The 19786-nt window shown below is 42.7% G+C and overlaps 1 protein-coding gene across 5 annotated transcripts in view; it reads right to left on the bottom strand.

Annotated features, from left to right (window-relative positions):
• LOC123994621 (solute carrier organic anion transporter family member 1C1-like) overlaps window positions 1-19786 on the bottom strand; it is a 78790-nt gene that overhangs the window by 16559 nt on the left and 42445 nt on the right. For 3 of the 5 annotated variants that reach the window (XM_046297448.1, XM_046297449.1, XM_046297450.1), the window contains one exon: window positions 3009-3141. In XM_046297448.1, the coding sequence (XP_046153404.1) occupies window positions 3009-3141 (133 nt within the window). Of the gene's footprint in view, window positions 1-3008; window positions 3142-14232; window positions 14287-19786 lie in introns of those variants that run through there. The other 2 variants (XM_046297451.1, XM_046297452.1) reach the window with 2 other exon arrangements.

The raw sequence follows: 19786 nt of genomic DNA, 5'->3' as shown, positions 1-19786 counted from the left end.
GATTGGAGTCCACCTGTGGTAAATTCAATTGATTGGACGTGATTTGGAAAGGCACACACCCCTCTAAGCATTTTTCCTATTTTGTTGCGTGGAATAATTTTTTTTATTTTTTTTTTATTGTGAAACAAACAAATGAGGGAAAAAAACAGAAAACTTAAGCGTGCATAACTATTCCCCCAAAAAAGTCAATACTTTATAGAGCCACCTTTTGCAACAATTACAGCTGCAAGTCTCTTGGGGATATGTCTCTGTAAGCTTGGCACATCTAGCCACTGGGATTTTGCCCATTTTTAGAGACAATACTGCTCCAGCTGCTTCAAGTTGGATGGGTTCCGCTGGTGTACAGCAATCTTTAAGTCATACCACAGATTCTCAATTGCATTGAGGTCTGGGCTTTGACTAGGCCATTCCAAGACATTTAAATGTTTCCCCTTAATCCACTTGAGTGTTGCTTTAGCAGTATGCTTAGGGTCATCCCTAAAAACGTGTCTCTGGAAGACTGAAACAGGTTTCCCCTCAAGATTTTCCCTGAATTTAGCGCCATCCAAAATTCCTTAATTTCTGACCAGTTTCCCAGTCCCTGACGATGAAAAACATCCCCACAGCATGATGCTGCCACCACCATGATAATGTTCTCGGGGTGATGAGAGGTGTTGGGTTTGCGCCAGACGTAACGTTTTCCTTGATGGCCAAAAAGCTCAATTTTAGTCTCATCTAACCAGAGTACCTTCTTCCATATGTTTGGGGAGTCTCCCACATGTCTTTTGGCAAAAACACCAAACATGTTTGCTTATTTTTTTTTTAAAGCAATGGCTTTTTTTCTGGCCACTCTTCCATAAAGCCCAGCTCTGTGGAGTGTATGGCTTAAAGTGGTCCTATGGACAGATACTCCAATCTCCGCTGTGGAGCTTTGCAGCTCCTTCAGGGTTATCTTTGGTCTCTTTGTTGCCTCTCTGATTAATGCCCTCCTTGCCTGGTTCAAGAGTTTTGGTGGGCGTCCCTCTCTTGGCAAGTTTTTTGTGGTGCCATATTCTTTCCATTTTTTAATAATGGATTTAAAAATGGTGCTCCGTGTGATGTTCAAAGTTTCAGATATTTTTTTATAACCCAACCATGATCTGTACTTCTCCACAAGTTTGTCCCTGACTTGTTTGGAGTGCTCCTTGGTTGTCATATTTCCCCTTGTTTGGTGGTACCCCTTGCTTAGTGGTGTTGCAGACTCTGGGGCCTTTCAGAACAGGTTTATATATACCGAGATCATGTGACACTTAAATAAAGTCCACCTGTGTCCAATATAACAAATGATGTGACTTCTGAAGGTAATTGGTTGCACCAGATCTTATTTAGGGGCTTCATAGCAAAGGGGGTGAATACATATGCAAGCACCACTTTTACATTTTTATATTTTAAACAAATGATTTTCTTCTCTTCACCAATTTGGACTATTTTGTGTATGTCCATTACATGAAATCCAAATAAATATCTATTTAAATTACAGGTTGTAATGCAACCAAATAGTAAAAACGCTAAGGGGGATGAATACTTTTGCAAGGCACTGAAAGGTCCCATAGTTGACAGTGCATGTCAGAGCAAAAACAAGCCATGAGGTCAAAGGAACTGTCCGTAGAGCTCAGAGAAAGGATTGTGTCGAGGCACAGATCTGGGGAAGGGTACCAAAACATTTCTGCAGCATTGAAGGTCACCAAGAATACAGTGGCCTCCATCATTCTTAAATCGAAAGTTTAACAACCAAGACTCTTCCTAGAGCTGGCCAAACTGAGCAATCAGGGGAGAAAGGCCTTGGTCAGGGAGGTGACCAAGAACCGATGGTCATTCTGATAGAGCACCAGAGTTCCTCTGTGGAGATGGGAGAACCTTCCAGAAGGACAACTATCTCTGCAGCACTCCACCAAATCAGGCCTTTATGGTAGAGTGGCCAGACAGAAGCCACTCCTCAGTAAAAGTTACATGACTGCCCGCTTGGAGTTTACCAAAAGGAAATGAAAGACTCTCAGACCATGAGAAACAAGATTCTCTAATCTGGTGAAACCATGATTGAACTCTTTGGCCTGAATGCCAAGTCTCACGTCTGGAGGAAATCTGGCACCATCCCTACAGTGAAGCATGGTATTGGCAACATCATGCTGTGGAATGTTTGTCAGCAGCAGGGCCTGGGAGACTAGTCAGGACCGAGGGAAAGGTGAACAGACAAAGTACAGAGAGATCCTCAAAGAAAACCTACTCCAGAGCGCTCAGGGCCTGGGGCGAAGTTTCACCTTCCAACAGGACAACGACCCTAAGCCCACACCCAAGACAACGTAGGAGTGACTTCGGGACAAGTCTCTGATTGTCCTTGAGTGGACCAGCCAGAGCTTGGACTTGAACCCAATAAAACATCTCTGGAGAGACCTGAAATAGCTGTTCAGCAACGCTCCCCATTGAAATTGACATAGCTTGAGAGGATCTTCAGAGGAGAATGGGAGAAACTCCCCAAATACAGGTGTGGCAAGCTTGTAGCGTCATACCCAAAAAGACTCGAGGCTGAGTAAAGGGTCTGAATACTATGTAAATGTGATATTTCCGTTTTTTATTTTTATTATACATTTGCAAAAATTTCTAAAAACTTGTTTTTGCTTTGTCATTATGGGATATTGGGTGTGGATTGATGAGGAACCAAGATTTAATAAATTTGAGAATAAAGCTGTGAAAAAATGTGATTTTTTTTTTTGAATACTTTTTGAATGCACTTTAGACTGGCATTTCCCTTAAACACAGGATAACTGGAAACGTGATTCAGACTAGAATACACACACATGCACACACACTACACATATTCAGATAAGCTTTAGCTTACTGTACCACAAGTGCATTCAGAAAAGCATTTCACTAGACCCACAATAACATCTGCTAAATATGTGTACGTGATAACATTTTATTTGAAAAGGAAGCTGGAAACGCAAGCATTGTAAGTTAATCCTCCTTCAAAATAAAAGTCAGTAAAACCTCACCGTCCGATGAGGAAGTGTGGCAGAGCGATGATGAATGTTCCCATGGCCATCAGTACACAGCCCATGGCTATGATCTTGGGCCGATGCAGCTTTGCACCAAAGTAACTCACGAATGCTATCACCAACAGGTTACCTGGTAGGGCGACAGACAGACAGACAGACAGACAGACAGACAGACAGACAGACAGACAGACAGACAGACAGACAGACAGACAGACAGACAGACAGACAGACAGACAGACAGACAGACAGACAGACAGACAGACAGACAGACAGACAGACAGACAGACAGACAGACAGACAGACAGACAGACAGACAGACAGACAGACAGACAGACAGACAGACAGACAGACAGACAGACAGACAGACAGACAGACAGACAGACAGACAGACAGACAGACAGACAGACAGACAGACAGACAGACAGACAGACAGACAGACAGACAGACAGACACAGAATTTGACTGTTCTTAGCTGCTATTTAAATTCTCAAATTGACAAATCTGATGAATCGAGATTCAATTTAGAAATTTCAAAAGTGAAATGTACTTTCAAATAGAGTAATTCTAGTTACAACTCTATTTGGATACCGTTCCTGAATGGAGTCTTGAATTGTCGAGTTGACATGGAACTGACTCCAGCTCTGACACAATGGTCTGCTTCGATTTATTCACAATCACAATGCCTAATTCCTCTAATTGATGTACAGTTGGAGTCAGAAGTTTACATACACTTAGGTTGGAGTCATTAGAAGTCATTTTTCAACCACTCCGCAAATTTCTTGTTAACAAACTATAGTTTTGGCAAGTCGGTTAGGACATCTACTTTGTGCATGACACAAAGTAGTGCATGAAAGTAGTGCATGACACAAAGTAGTGCATGACATTTTTCTACTTTGTGCATGACACAATTTTTCCAACAATTGTATACAGACAGATTATTTAACTTATTATTCACTGTATCACAATTCCAGTGGGTCAGAAGTTCACATACACTAAGTTCACTGTCTTTAAAGAGCTTGGAAAATTCCAGAAAATTATGTAATGGCTTTAGAAGCTTCTGATAGGCTAATTGACATCATTTGAGTCAATTGAAGGTGAACTGTGGATGTATTTCAAGGCCCACCTTCAAAGTCAGTGCCTCTTTGCTTGACATCATGGGAAATCAAAAGAAAAACAAATTATACCCCAGGAAAACAAATTATAGACCGCCGCAAGTATGGTTAATCCTTGGGAGCAATTTCCAAATGCCTGAAGGTACCACGTTCATCTGTACAAACAACAGTACGCAAGTATAAACACCATGGGACCACGCAGCCGTCATACCGCTCAGGAAGGAGACGCGTTCTGTCTCCTAGAGGTTAACCTTCTTTCGTGCGAAAAGTGCAAATGAATCCCAGAACAACTGCAAAGGACCTTGTGAAGATGCTGGAGGAAACGGGTACAAAAGTATCTATATCCACAGTAAAATGAGTCCTATATCGACATAACCTGAAAGGCTGCTCAGCAAGGAAGAAGCCACTGCTCCAAAACCGCCATAAAAAAGCCAGACTGACTGATATCTCAAGATATCAGTCAGGAAGTTAAAGCTTGGTCGCAAACGGGTCTTCGAAACTGACAATGACCCCAAGCATACTTCCAAAGTTGTTGCAAAATCGCTTAAGGACAAGAAAGTCAAGGTATTGGAGTGGCCATCACAAAGCCCTGACCTCAATCCAAAAGAAACATTTTGGACAGAACTGAAAAAGCGTGTGCGAGCAAGGAGAACAACAAACCTGACTCAGTTACACCAGCTCTGTCAGGAGGAATGGGCCAAAACTTATTGTGGGAAGCTTGTGAAAGGCTACCTGAAACATTTGACCCAAGTTAAACAATTTAAAGGCAATGCTACCAAATACGAATTGAGTGTATGTAAACTTCTCACACACTGGGAATGTGATGAAAGAAATAAAGGCTGAAATAATTCATTCTCTACTATTTTTCTGACATTTCACATTCTTAAAATAAAGTGGTGATCCTAACTGACCTAAAACAGGGAATTCTTACTAGGATCAAATGTCAGGAATTGTGAAAAACTGAGTTTAAATGTATTTGGCTATGGTGTATGTAAACGTCCGACTTCAACTGGGTAGTACGCCAGGGTAGTGGGTTCGATTCCCGGGATCACCCATACGTAGAATGTATGCACACATGACTGTAAGTTGCTTTGGATAAAAGCGTCTGCTAAATGGCATATATTATTATTATTATTAACTGTAAGTGTGGTGCCATGGTGAGTTACAACATAGTGGCACCGTTGGTTTCCTAATTCCCACTATAGAGTGATTACTCACGAAACGCAGAAAAATGACATATTGTTGACATATATTTGAAATTTGTATCTAAAAACACAATTGAGAAATAATGAATCAAACTTGGCATATTTCTGACATTTTAGCCTCCCTTAAGCTTTACCGCTTGCTCTGTAATATGAGTAGTATTTTGATTTCAATAACAACACATATTTTCAATAATATATTAAAATAGAAAAATAGAAACATGTATTTTCCGAATAAACTGCCATGTATTTGGCAAATGTTTCAATATATTGTTGTAAATAATATATACAGTTCATTCAGAACGTATCAGACCCCTTGACTTTTTCCACATTTTGTTACGTTACAGCCTTATTCTAATATTGATTAAATGTTTGTTTTTCCTTCATCAAACTACACACATGTATTAAGGCATTAAAAAGCAAATGTATTAAAAATAAAAAACTGAAATATTACATTTACATAAGTATTCAGCCTCAAGTCTTGTTGGGTATGACGCCTCAAGCTTAGCACACCTGTATTTGGGGAGTTTCTCCCATTCTTCTCTGCAGATCCTCTCAAGTTCTGTCAGGTTGGATGGTTGAGCGTTGCTGCACAGCTATTTTCAGGTCTCTCCAGAGATTTTCGATTGGGTTCAAGTCCAGGCTCTGGCTGGGCCACTCAAGGACATTCAAAGACTTGTCTTAAAGCCACTCCTGCATTGTCTTGGCTATGTGGTTAGGGTCGTTGTCCTGTTGGAAGGTGAACCTTTGCCCCAGTCTTAGGTCCTGAGCACTATGTAGCAGGTTTTCAACAAGGATCTCTCTGTACTTTGCCTCAATCCTGACTAATCTTCCAGTCCCTGTCGCTGAAAACCATCCCCACGACATGATACTGCCACCACCATGCTTCAGCGTAGGGATGGTGCCAGGTTTCCTCCAAACGTGACACTTTGCATTCAGGCCAAAGAGTTCAAGCATGGTTTCATCAGACCAGAGAATCTTGTCTTTAGGTGTCGTTTGTCTACCTCCAAGCGGGCTGTCATGTGTCTTTTACTGAGGAGTGGCTTCTGTCTGGCCACTCTACCATAAAGGCGTGATTGATGGAGTACTGCCGAGATGGTTGTCCTTCTGGAAGCTTCTCCCATCTCCACAGAGGAACTCTAGAGCACTAATCAGAGTGACAATTGGGTTCTTGGTCACCTTCCTGACCATGGCCCTTTTCCCGCTTTTGGTCAGTTTGGCCGGGCGGCTCTAGGAAGAGTCTTGGTGGTTCCAAACTGCTTCCACTTAAGGGGCGGCAGGTAGCCTAGTGGTTAGAGCGTTGGGCCAGTATCCAAAAGGTTGCTAGATCAAATCCCTGAGCTGACAAGGTAAAAAGCTGTCGCTCTGCCCCTGAACAAGGCAGTTAAACCACTGCTCCTAGGCTGTCAATGTAAATAAGAATTTGTTCTTTTAATAGTGGAGGCCACTGTGTTCTTGGGGACCTTCAATAATGCAGATGTTTTGTGGTACCCAAAATGCAAACTTGTCTCGGTGGCTTGTTTTTGTTTTTGTTGACATGCACTGTCAACTGTGGGACCTTATATAGAAAGGTGTGTGCCTTTCCAAATCATGTTCAATCAATTGAATTTACCACAAGTAGACTCAAATGAAGTTGCAGAAACCTCTCAAGGATGATCAATGGAAACAGGATGCACCTGAGCTCAATTTCGAGTCTCATAGCAAAGGGTCTGAATACTTATGTAAATAAGGTATCTGTTTTTTATATTTATAAATTTGCAAACATAAAAAAAAACAGTTTTCACTTTTGATTATGGGGTATTGTGTGTAGATTGCTCATGATTTAAAAAACGTAATCCATTTTAGAATAAGGCTGTAACGTAACAACATTTTGGAAAACGTAAAGGTGTCTATGGGTATATCAAAGTTCCAGAGTTGGATCTCTGCTAGTTTTAAAGTTATGGCCCATTTAATACAGAGAAATCGGCATAGTAGGCAACGTTACCAATCACAACCCTCCTTTCACTTATATCATTACACTTCCTGCAAATCACCACCATCGGGGCGGCAGGGTAGCCTAGTGGTTAGAGCATTGGACTAGTAACCGGAATGTTGCAAGTTCAAACCCCCGAGCTGACAAGGTACAAATCTGTCGTTCTGCCCCTGAACAGGCAGTTAACCCACTGTTCCTAGGCTGTCATTGAAAATAAGAATTTGTTCTTAACTGACTTGCCTAGTTAAATAAAGGTAAAAAAATAAATTGGGAATCCATTTTCACATTCACTCCATTGGTAATGCTTACAAATTGGATCATAAGAAAAGAAGAACCCTCCAAATCGAATGACCAATTTGAATTACTGTGCCGTGGCCTGGAGAGAGAGCGGGGTGTTGGGGTTGAGAGAGAGAGAGGGGTGGGGGGGTGTGTGAGAGAGGCAGAGAGAAAAAGAGGGGGGGAAGTTAGGGAAAGAAAGAGCGAGAGGGTTATAAACTTGGAGAGAGAGAAAATTGGGTAGTGGAGGAGAGCAGTGGAGGAGAGCAGTGGGCAATAAAGACTTTAATGAGGTAAAACAAAAGCAGCCATTTCATGATTGAACCAATTGTTGTTTTTCAAGGATTCCTTAAGAACCTCCATCAGCTCTCATTATATTAAGAGGTGTGAGTAGGCTATTCTCCCAGTGTGCTGGGTTTGGAAGAATGTCTAAACTTCTGAACTCCTGAAATAACTGTTCCCTGACCAAGGCCAACCTAGCACTTGGAAATACCAGATAGTTAAGAATTTTTGCCTAAAATGACATACCCAAATCTAACTGTCTGTAGCTCAGGACTTGAAGCATATTCTTGATACCATTTGAAAGCAAATACTTTAAAGTTTGTGGAAATGTTAAATAAATGTAGGAAAATGTAACACATTAGATCTGGTAAAATATAATACAAAGAAAAAAACGTGTTTATTTTTTTTTTGGTACCATCATCTTTGAAACGCAAGAGAAAGGCCAATATATGACTTAGGAATCTAGGTGCAATTTCGATTTTGTCCAGTAGATAGCAGCAGTGTATGTGCAAAGTTTTAGACTGATCCAATGAACCTTTGCATATCTGTTAGAAATTGTGTATCAAGACTACACAAATGTGCCTGATTTCCTTGTTATTTACAACCTCATGCTAATCGCATTAGCTCAAATGTCCCATGGGAGACCCACCAATCCTGTAGAGGGTATTAAAGAGTCATTGTGCCCTGCATTAGTTCAAAATATTGCTTACGGAAAATAACTATTTTTTTTGTGCTGACAGCTATTATGCTGAAAAAAACTGAACTCACTACTCTCTGATTGTGAGTGTGTTGTATTTTCCTTCATTCACTTAGAATACTGTGTCGACTAGAATAACTGCTTTGTTTGTTATTAAGGGTTTACCAAAAGGGATAAGTCTCTATGATTTGAGCACGTCAAGAGGCACAGAGTACATCCTGCTATTAGAGAGTTGTTAAATACCGAAAGGCCTTCGAGGCTAGTCTATGGAGCTCTCCTGAGTTGCTTCAGCACTTTTATCTCTCCCTGTGGTTGGGGGCATTTGAGCCATGACAAGAGGCACACATCGCATCCTGGTTTCCGTCTACTCTATACAGAAAGGCCCTTGAGGCGAGCTGAAGGGTGGGACTAAAAATATTTATGTTTAACTTAGCAAAAAAAGAAACGTCCCTTTTTCAGGACCCTGTCTTACAAAGATAATTTGTAAAAATCCAAATAACTTCACAGATCTTCATTGCAAAGGGTTTAAAAATTGCTTCCCATGCTTGTTCAATAAACCATAAACAATTAATGAACATGCACCTGTGGAATGGTTGTTAAGACACTAACAGCTTACAGATGCTAGGCAATTAAGGACACAGTTATGAAAACTCAGGACACTAAAGAGGCCTTTCAACTGAACCTGAAAAACACCAAAAGAAAGAAGATGCCCAGGGTCCCTGCTCATCTGCGTGAATAATATAATTTATATGTTTAAAGATAATGAGTAAATAATTCTACCCTGAAAATAGGGATTATAGTTTATGTAGCATGTGACTTTTAAGTCTTGGACATTTCATAAGTGTGAAGCTGAAAGAGAAGAGGAAGTTGAAAAATGTGTTTTAATTTTACGATAGAGGTAAGACAGAACGTTCTTTGAGTAGGGGTTATATTTTCGCCTACTGGAAAGAATAGGTGAGTTATTCATGCTCGCTGGGCATTAGAAGGACTCACACATCCTAAGACAGGAATAGAGGGATTCAGAAGAGATTTGGTACAAGGATAAGTTGCCCATACTACCTAAGTCATTGTTTAGATACAGTGGGGCAAAAAAAGTATTTAGTCAGCCACCAATTGTGCAAGTTCTCCAACTTAAAAAGATGAGAGAGGCCTGTAATTTTCATCATAGGTACACTTCAACTATGACAGACAAAATGAGAAAAAAAATCCAGAAAATCACATTGTAGTATTTTTAATGAATTTATTTGCAAATTATGGTGTAAAATAAGTATAAAGGTTAATCTGGGTAAAAAGGAAGTGAGAGTAGAGCAAGGAATGGATGTCTAAGGTGAGTTCTATGTAGACCAAATGGGGTCTCTGATCACTTGGCAGTCTAGAACTATGGGCCTTTATGGAAGATATCTGTGCAGGTCCCCGTGTAATTCATGGAATCAGGTCATAGCTCACACAGAGAGAGAAGGCTATGTAAATCCACACACCCAATATGGAAACAGATTGAGTATAGTAAAGGTGAAGGTTTTTGACTGTAATCCGGAGCAAGGGAGGTATTGCATAAAGGTACGAATTATCCATTAGAAATATAAAGAAAGAGGATCTCGGGTTATGGTATGTTGGTTTTGACCAGGTTTCGGTCGACACTACGGTACCATTCCGGGTAGCAGAGGTTAGAGCCGGTGATAGTTCTACGGCCAGTCAGAGTCCAAGCAGTTCCCCTGACAATACGGATGTAGTCATCCAGAGCCAAGGACCGGTGCGGATAGTTCAGACGAAAGATCCTAAGGAAGTGATTGAGGTGGAGACTGGGTTTGGGGATTCCAACCTATGGTTGGAATGGATTCAGTATACAGCTAGATCAGTAGCTAAAGAAGAATGTTATGCCTGCGTCACAGCCAAACCTCAGTTGACAACCATCCCCTTTCCACTCAATGGAATTAATTCAGCCAGGGGAATGGCCTGTATGTTAAAGCTGTTCATGAAGGCAGGGAAGCCAGACAATGACAATTGCACTGATCTGCATTATCTGTATCCCATGTGCACATTACATCCAGACTTCCCCCTTTCACAGTTGCAGGAGGAAACCATTATTGTATGGCTCGATACAACACACACGGAAGGAACGTAGGGGAAGTAAGAACATGCAATAGAACAGAAAATGTTACAACCTACGAGACGATGAGGGACCTGACTGGCAGGTTGAGTTCCGAGGACTTTAGAAAGATAAAAAGGCCTAGAGCGGATGTCTGGTGGTTGTGTGGAGGTATGAAGCTGTGGCCTAACCTGCCTACAAATTGGACCGGTATTTGTGCATTAGTACAGTTAGGCATGCCCTTCACCCTTATCAGACAAAGACCTAGTGCCAAGAGAGATAAGGAGTGCTCCGTCAGGATCCTTTGACAATAGTTTACATTGATAGCATTGGGGTTCCAAGGGGGTGCCTGATGAGTTCAAAGTTAAAAATCAGATATTAGCTGGATTGGAATCAAGCATCTTCTGGTGGTCAACTCTCAAGACAAATGTAGATTGGATAAATGATATAAAACTATAACCAACAGTGTTTCATCAACTATACTAGAGATGCGATAAAATGGTTAGCAGAACAAACAGCTGCAACTAGTTTGACGGTAGGGCAGAATAGAATAGCATTGGATATGCTACTGGCTGAGAAGGGAGGGGTGTGTGTGATATTCGGATCAGAATGTTGTACTTTTATCCCTGATAACACAGCTCCAGATGGATCAGTGACCAAGGCCCTGGCTGGTTTAACCACATTAGCTTACAAATTAGCAGAGAACTCTGGGGTGGATAATTCTCTAACAAATTGGTTTGACAGTATGTTTGGGAAATGGAAAAATGTCATAATCACTGTGTTGTGGGCAACCTTCACCTGTATGACTGTGTTGAAATTGTGTGGCTGTTGTTTGATTCCGTGTATGCAAGGTCTCATTTCCAGGACTCTGGAGAGGTCAATGACGCAACAGATGGTGAGATACGGACCGATTCCGAGCTCCGACCAGTGGGAGGACGAATACAGATCTCCAGGCCTAGGAGATGGCTCCGTTTCTTTTAACCACGAGCAGCCAATGTTAGATGAGACTATCTTCAATGTTTAGACAGACGGTTCCTTTCATGAAGATTATGATGAAAATCCTAACAGGAAGAGATATAATTGGACATAGGCCTAGAACAGTCATTGATGAGTATTGAATGTAAATACAGGTATTGGTTTGGTTTATTCTTGTATAACATTTATTTTTCCATATAGTGTTTGATATAACAGTGTGTATTATTTAGTCATTAAGGGTGGATTGATAAAATAATTTATATGTTTAAAGATAATGATTAAATAATTCTACCCTGAAACCTAAGGGGGGGATTATAGTTTATGTAGCATGTATAAGGAATAATTGAAGTATTAAATGTAAGTCCAACTAGGCTCAGTAGAGACCTGTAAGGGAGAGAAATACGTGTGCCTAAGAAAATACAGAGAACAATTAAACTGTGTTTGACCCGACCTGGCTAGAACTCTGAGAAACTTATGATAGGACAGGGAGTACTTTCAAGGTTTCCCTAATCTCGGCGGAATGGAACTGTCGGCTGGGTAGTGATACACAGTGGTGAGAACTATGGAGAAGGATACAACTCACCTACTGTTTGTGTGTATGTATGTGCGCAGGTTACCTACTGTTTGTGTGGAAGTATGTGCGTAAGTAAGGAGCAAGGTATAAAATGGAAGTCTTTGTATAATGGACTTCAGAGTACTCTCGTGAATAAACATTTTGACTATTGTAAGCTGGGACTCATGTCTGTTTCATTCAACCAGAATCTTACAAACTCTGGGTTGCAGACTGAGTGGATTACTTGAAGTTTATGAACATTGATAACGAAATTATCATAACATCACACCTGTAGGACAGGTACAGGATGGCAACAAAAACTGCCAGAGTTTCACCAGGAACGCACAATCCCTCCATTTAAAAAAAAAAAGTTTTTTAAACCTTTATTTAACCAGGCAAGTCAGTTAAGAACATATTCTTATTTTCCATCAGTGCTCAGACTGTCCGCAATAGACAGAGAGGCTGGACTGAGGGCTTGTAGGCCTGTTGTAAGCATCACCGGCAACAACGTCGCCTATGGGCACAAACCCAGATTCGCTGGACCAGACAAGACTTGCAAAATGTGGTCTTCACTGACGAGTCACAGTTTTGTCTCACCAGGGATGATGGTTGGATTCGCGTTTATCGCCGAATAAATGAGCATTACACCAAGGCCTGCACTCTGGAGCGTGATCGATTTGAAGGGGGAGTGTCCGTCATGGTCTGGGGCGGTGTGCCGCAGCATCATCGGACTGAGCTTGTTGTCATTGCAGGCAATGTCAACGCTGTGCGTCACAGGGAAGACATCCTCCACCCTCATTTGGTACCCTTCCTGCAGGCTCATCCTGACATGACCCTCCAGCATGACAATGCAACCAACAATACTGGTCATTCTGTGCCTGATTTCCTGCAAGACAGGAATATCAGTGTTCTGTCATGGCCAGCAAAGAGCCCGAATCTCAATTCCATTGAGCACGTCTGGGACCTGTTGGATCGGAGGGTGAGGGCTAGGGCCATTCCCCCCAGACATGTCTGGGAACTTGCAAGAACTGGCAAATCTATTTACATATGTTAAGTTTGCTGAAAATAAACACAGTTGACAGTGAGAGGACATTTCTTTTTTTGTCGAGTTCAGGTTCAGAACTTTTGTGAAACAGCACAGTTGGAGAATATATGGCAAATAGAAATCAATATCAGATGGTCTTCGGGGATAGATGGGAGGGGTTGAGGGTAGCTGAAGGATGGGACTGAAAACAAACAAAAGATAACTATTGTAAAATGTACTGTGTCTGTAAAATGCATAGTATGTATAAGCTGGAAGTAGAAGCCCAAGTGTTGTTCTCCATTAGTTTACTCCAATTAGGGGAAGGATGGTAGGGTTAGGGGAAAATAAATAAAGGAAGGAAATATATATATAAATACATATACACTACCGGTCAAATGTTTTAGAAGACCTACTCATTCAAGGGTTTTTCTTTATTTGTATTATTTTCTACAATGTAGAATAATAGTGAAGACATCAAAACTATGAAATAACACATTGTAACGGTTTTGACTTGAGGTTATTATTTATAGGGGTGCCAGGTAGGTTGTGCCTACCAGAGAAAACATTAGTTTCTCCTTTTAGTTTGGGTGGGAATGAGTCCCATCTGGTCCGTCAAGTCTACACCAATACAAAGGACGTATGTAAAAGTCAGGATGGAAATAAACTTTTCATAAACCCTTAAAACATTGAAAAGAACTTCAAAAACAATTATATTCTGTTGCGTGGGTTGTATTAACAACATCAATGATTACACACACATATAATAATATAACACAATGAGTTCTGGTTCCTCCAGAAATGTCCTGTACCTAGGGCCTAAAAAGAGTCCTGCCCGGTAAAGGAGTTCAGTGAACTCAAGTGACTTTTGTCACGCGATGTTTGTCCGTTCGTTCCGTGAAGCGTAAACCCAGTATTAAACATACAATCAATATAACAATTACTTTACCACAGAACCTTAAAGCGGATCAACTCTTAATTAAGTCCTCAACTACCACTAACTACACAAATCACAGTATACATCACATCCAAACAAATGAAATACCGTATACAAAAAGGTGGTAGTCAGTCGGTCAGTCAGACAATCCGATCCGCCAATAGATCTCCAGCGGAGAAAGGCCACGAAGAACGGAGAGGTGTAGTCCAGGGACGCAAAGAGTGGATCCGATCCTGGGTAAACTCTCTTAGGCTACAAAACAAACGTTTAACGGCAACAAAACAAACGGAATAGAGAAGCTTCGGAACTGAGGGTTGAACACATCCTCATGCACGTCTCCATCACAACCCCCCCCTTTTGCGCAGCTGATACTGGGTATTTAATTGGGAATTAAAGGGAAAGCGCCCTATTGGAAGGAGCTGCACTGAGACGGTTCAGAAAAATTCAGGGCCGTCACACACCCCCCTCCCCTGGAAAAAGCCGACCATTGCCCTGGAAGGCACATCTTGGTCGGGGAAACCGAGAAAGGTCTCCTCATCGCTTTCCTCTACAAAAATATTCATTACTTTTTGGAGCTCACGCTCCTCAGCTGAGGGGCCACAGGCCTTAAGGTGCGAGACTTCTGGGTCTGGGAATCCGAGAAAAGTATCCTCACTATCCTCTTCAAAGATATCCAGGACCTTGCGGCGCTCAATCGCCTCCAATTCCTCAGCCGAGGGGTAACAGGCCTTAAGGCGTGAGACATGGACGATGCGCATATCTTCACCTGTGTCCTCTTTCACCACTCGGTAGTTCAAAGGGCCCATCTGCTCCACAATCCTATATGGTCCTTGCCATTTAGGAGCGAGCTTGGCCGAGAAGAATTGTTCAGCTTTCGAGTAAGGATGAGAGCGAAGCCACACCCGATCACGAAGCTGGAACTGCATGTCTCGTCTGTTCTTATCATAATTTCTCTTCTGCTTGAGTCGAGCCTGGATCATGTTCTTTGAGACAAGAGCTCTCAAGTCATGGAGATGGCCTACCTGGTCATAGCAAGCAGCGTCTGGAGTAAGCTGCTGGGGCTGTAGCACCATATCCAAGGGTCCTCGGAGAGGACGACTTAGGTTCAGCTCTGCAGGTGTGACTCCAGTGGACTCTTGCACAGCAGAATTCAGGGCAAATCGAAACTCATGAAGGTGCTTGTCCCAGTGTTTGTGCTGGGTCCCTACATAGGAAGCAATCATTGTCTTCAAGGTTCGATTTACTCTCTCAGTGAGATTGGTCTGTGGGTGATAGGCCGTGGTCAACTTCTGCCTCAGGTTCCATCTTTGGCAGGTCTCCTCAAAGAGATCAGAGACAAATTGGGAACCTCGATCAGACAGGATGTAATCAGGCACTCCCCAGCGAGTCAGGATCTCTTTCGTAAGGATGTTAGAGACGGTCCTTGCTGTGGCCTGACGCAGGGAAAAGAGTTCCACCCACTTTGAATAATAATCAACAAAAACAAGCATGTATACATTCTGATTGGAGCTTCTAGGAAATGGACCCATCAAATCCACTCCTAACATTTCCCAAGGTCGGGTAACCACTGTTTGCTGCAACATGCCAGCAGGCTTTCTACCTTCTGGTTTGTACATTTGACAAACCTGACAGTTTCGGATGTGTGACTTCACATCCATGCTCAGATGTGGCCAGTACAGTAACGCTTGCAACCGCTTGTAGGTTTTGAACCTGCCCAAATGACCAGCTAATGGGTCTTCATGGAAATGTTGAAGCAGTTGAAGGCGTAGAGTTTCAGGTATGTACATTTGGTAGAGTGTTCTGTGAGGTAGTTGTACAACTCGGTAGACTTTGTCTTCCATGATGGTCAGCTTTGTGGTAGGATTGACCATCTTTTCTCCATCTTCCAGGATAGTCTGGTACAAAGCCTGTACTTCTGGATCATCCTGTTGGGCTTTCCATATGGCCTCATCAGAGATGGGAAAGTCCGTTTTGGGCGAGTCTCGACTGCTTGACAGGACAGTAGCACATGTAAGATGTGGGCCACCATTATCACAAGCAGGAGCTCTGGACAAGGCATCTGGAACAGTGTTGTATTTTCCTTTCCTGTATTCCACTGCAAAGGTGAACTCTTGCAACCGTAGAGCCCATCTTATGAGTTTGGTGCTTGGTTTGTTGGTCTTGAACACCCACGCAAGGGAGGAATGGTCAGTGACCACAGTGAAGTGTCTACCCTCCAAGTAGTACCTCCACTTTTCCAAAGCCCAGACAACTGCAAGGCACTCTTGCTCGGTTGTGGAGTAGTTCCGTTCTGCTCCATTCAATGTCCGACTGGCGAACGCTAGCACTTCTTCAGTGCCAAGTCCAGTCTGTTGGACTAGGACAGCACCAAGTCCAACATCACTTGCATCAGTGTAAACAACAAAAGGGCAATCAAAGTTGGGATGACCTAAAATGGGAGGTGTGACGAGATGTCGTTTCAGGGTTTCAAAGGAGGTCTGGCACTCTGCCGTCCATTGGAATTTCGCTCCTTTTCGCTTCAACGCGTTGAGGGGTTCTGCCACCTGGGAGAAGTTCGACACAAACCGATGGTACCATCCAGCCATACCAAGGAACCGTTGAAGGGCCTTGAGTGTGGTTGGCACAGGGAAGTCTTGTACAGCCTTTGTCTTTTCAGAATCCACATGAATGCCGTCGAAAGACACAATATGGCCAAGGAACTTCAGGGAGGTTTGGCAGAAGTTGCTCTTCTTCATATTCAAGGTCAGACCAGCTTCTCGTAGCTTGTCCAACACTGCTTGAAGATCTTGAAAGTGTCTTTTTCTGTTCTGAGAGTAGATAATTATATCGTCCAGGTAGACGAAACAGATCTTCCCTTTGAGCTCACCTAACGCAATCTCCATGAGTCTTTGGAAAGTGGCAGGGGCATTCTTTAATCCAAAGGGCATCACCTTAAAGGAAAACAAGCCCTCAGCACAGACAAAAGCAGTCTTGTCCTTGCTTTCCTGGTCCATCTCAACCTGCCAATAACCACTATTGAGGTCAAGGGTAGTGAACACAACAGCGCCAGACAATGACTCCAGGATCTCATGGATGGTAGGAAGAGGATAGGCATCAGTCTGAGAAACATTGTTGGTCTTCCTATAGTCCACACAAAATCTAAGACCACCAGTCTTTTTTGGGATGAGGACAACAGGAGCAGCCCAGGGAGAGGAGGAACGTTCTATTATATCTTGTGCTAACATATCATTTATGAGTCCCTTTTGGATGATTAGCTTCGCTGGGGACAAACGATATGGCTTTTGCTTGATCGGCATTTCCTGTGTAAGGAATATTTTGTGCTTCAGGAGCCCGGTGCGTCCTAGCTTTGAAGTACATACATCAGCATTATTCTGCAGCTGTTTCCACAGCCGTAACTCCTCTGGCTGTTCCAGCTGAGCTCTTCTCACAGCCTGTAAAAGGAGATCGTCAGAAGGATTATCAAGGGTAAGTGGTACCGGAGCAACGGCAGAGAAGAGTGCCACATTTGAACCCCAATCATGTAACTTTTTAGCTTCTGATTGGTGCGGTATTAACTGAAAGGAAGGGGATGTCGATGGGGGGGCGTAGGCAGTGACTCTTGGGGTTTCAGCTCTGGTTAAAGCACCCAGAGAAGGATGGTCATTGCTGCGAAGAGAGTTAGGTGTGTTGGCCTGTTGTGATTTGTGGTTTCTGGAAGGGTTTACTTGATACGGTCTTGGACATGTAGCTGAAGAATGTCCCTTTTGGCTACATCTCCAACAGAACATGAGAGAGGTCTTGGCTGGAGACTCTGGCTGTTGTTGATAGTCTGTCTTGGGCAACTGTTTGAGTGTCTGTTTCTTTCTCTGGTCATATTGCTGTTGACATTCTCTGTCCTTCTCAAACTGCTGTCCCAAGCGAACCAGTCCATCGACAGTGATGACTGTAGCATGGCCTTGTCTTGGCTGTTCAGAGGTGCCGGCTTGACCCTCAGTGGTCTGAACAGAAGTGGACACCAGAGAAACTCTGTGTAAGGAGTTGTGCCTAATGGAGGCCATGTCCACAGACACGTCATCCAACATTTTAACACAATTAGAGAGTTCTCTCTGCAAGTGGCCTACAGTGTTAACCATGGGAGAAAAAACAGAATTAACATCCTTGAGGACCTCAGTGTGGTGATGTTGCAGGCGCCATTGGAGAGTGGCAGTGAGTTGGTTTCGTTGGTAGTCAAACTGCCTGTCCATGGCACCAGTAATTTCCCGTCTTCCACTCTCACTGAGCTCTGTCAGCATGTGGGTTAGAGTGCTCAGTGAGTTTCTGAATTCCATTGCACTCTGTTGTTGCTCTTTCCTCAGACATTTGAAATTATGGTGGATAAGAGTTTGGAGATGTTGTTGAGTCCGACGAATATCAAGGATGTCACCTTGAAGTTGTAAGACTACAACCTCTGGAGATAACCCCGACAATGGAGGAAGGTTGGGTGTCAGAGGAGGGCTAGCTCAGTACTTCCACACAGATCCATGTCAATAAGTGAGTAACTGGTTAGACCTCCTGTGGCCTGTGGCTCAGGCCGAGCATTCAGATTCCCAGGGCTCTGGCCCAAAGCAACTCCATTATCTCCATTCACATTATGATTTGTATTGTCAGCTTGATGGTCAGAATGGCCCTGTGTATTCCCATTGACAGGTATGACATGGATGAGCACATTATCTTGGGGTGAATCCATTGTTTTAATTCCACACAAAATATTTGCTTTGGTTAGTTCTCAATGTTGAGCTGTCCCATCTGGGGTGCCATTTTTTATGTAACGGTTTTGACTTGAGGTTATTATTTATAGGGGTGCCAGGTAGGTTGTGCCTACCAGAGAAAACATTAGTTTCTCCTTTTAGTTTGGGTGGGAATGAGTCCCATCTGGTCCGTCAAGTCTACACCAATACAAAGGACGTATGTAAAAGTCAGGATGGAAATAAACTTTTCATAAACCCTTAAAACATTGAAAATAACTTAAAAAACAATTATATTCTGTTGCGTGGGTTGTATTAACAACATCAATGATTACACACACATATAATAATATAACACAATGAGTTCTGGTTCCTCCAGAAATGTCCTGTACCTCGGGCCTAAAAAGAGTCCTGCCCGGTAAAGGAGTTCAGTGAACTCAAGTGACTTTTGTCACGCGATGTTTGTCCGTTCGTTCCGTGAAGCGTAAACCCAGTATTAAACATACAATCAATATAACAATTACTTTACCACAGAACCTTAAAGCGGATCAACTCTTAATTAAGTCCTCAACTACCACTAACTACACAAATCACAGTATACATCACATCCAAACAAATGAAATACCGTATACAAAAAGGTGGTAGTCAGTCGGTCAGTCAGACAATCCGATCCGCCAATAGATCTCCAGCGGAGAAAGGCCACGAAGAACGGAGAGGTGTAGTCCAGGGACGCAAAGAGTGGATCCGATCCTGGGTAAACTCTCTTAGGCTACAAAACACACGTTTAACGGCAACAAAACAAACGGAATAGAGAAGCTTCGGAACTGAGGGTTGAACACATCCTCATGCACGTCTCCATCACAACCCCCCCTTTTGCGCAGCTGATACTGGGTATTTAATTGGGAATTAAAGGGAAAGCGCCCTATTGGAAGGAGCTGCACTGAGACGGTTCAGAAAAA

This window comes from Oncorhynchus gorbuscha, linkage group LG14 (assembly GCF_021184085.1).
Source record: "Oncorhynchus gorbuscha isolate QuinsamMale2020 ecotype Even-year linkage group LG14, OgorEven_v1.0, whole genome shotgun sequence".
NCBI lineage: Eukaryota > Metazoa > Chordata > Actinopteri > Salmoniformes > Salmonidae > Oncorhynchus > Oncorhynchus gorbuscha.
The sequence above is the reverse complement of the archived record's forward strand: the minus strand, read 5'-3'. Positions and strand labels throughout refer to the sequence as shown.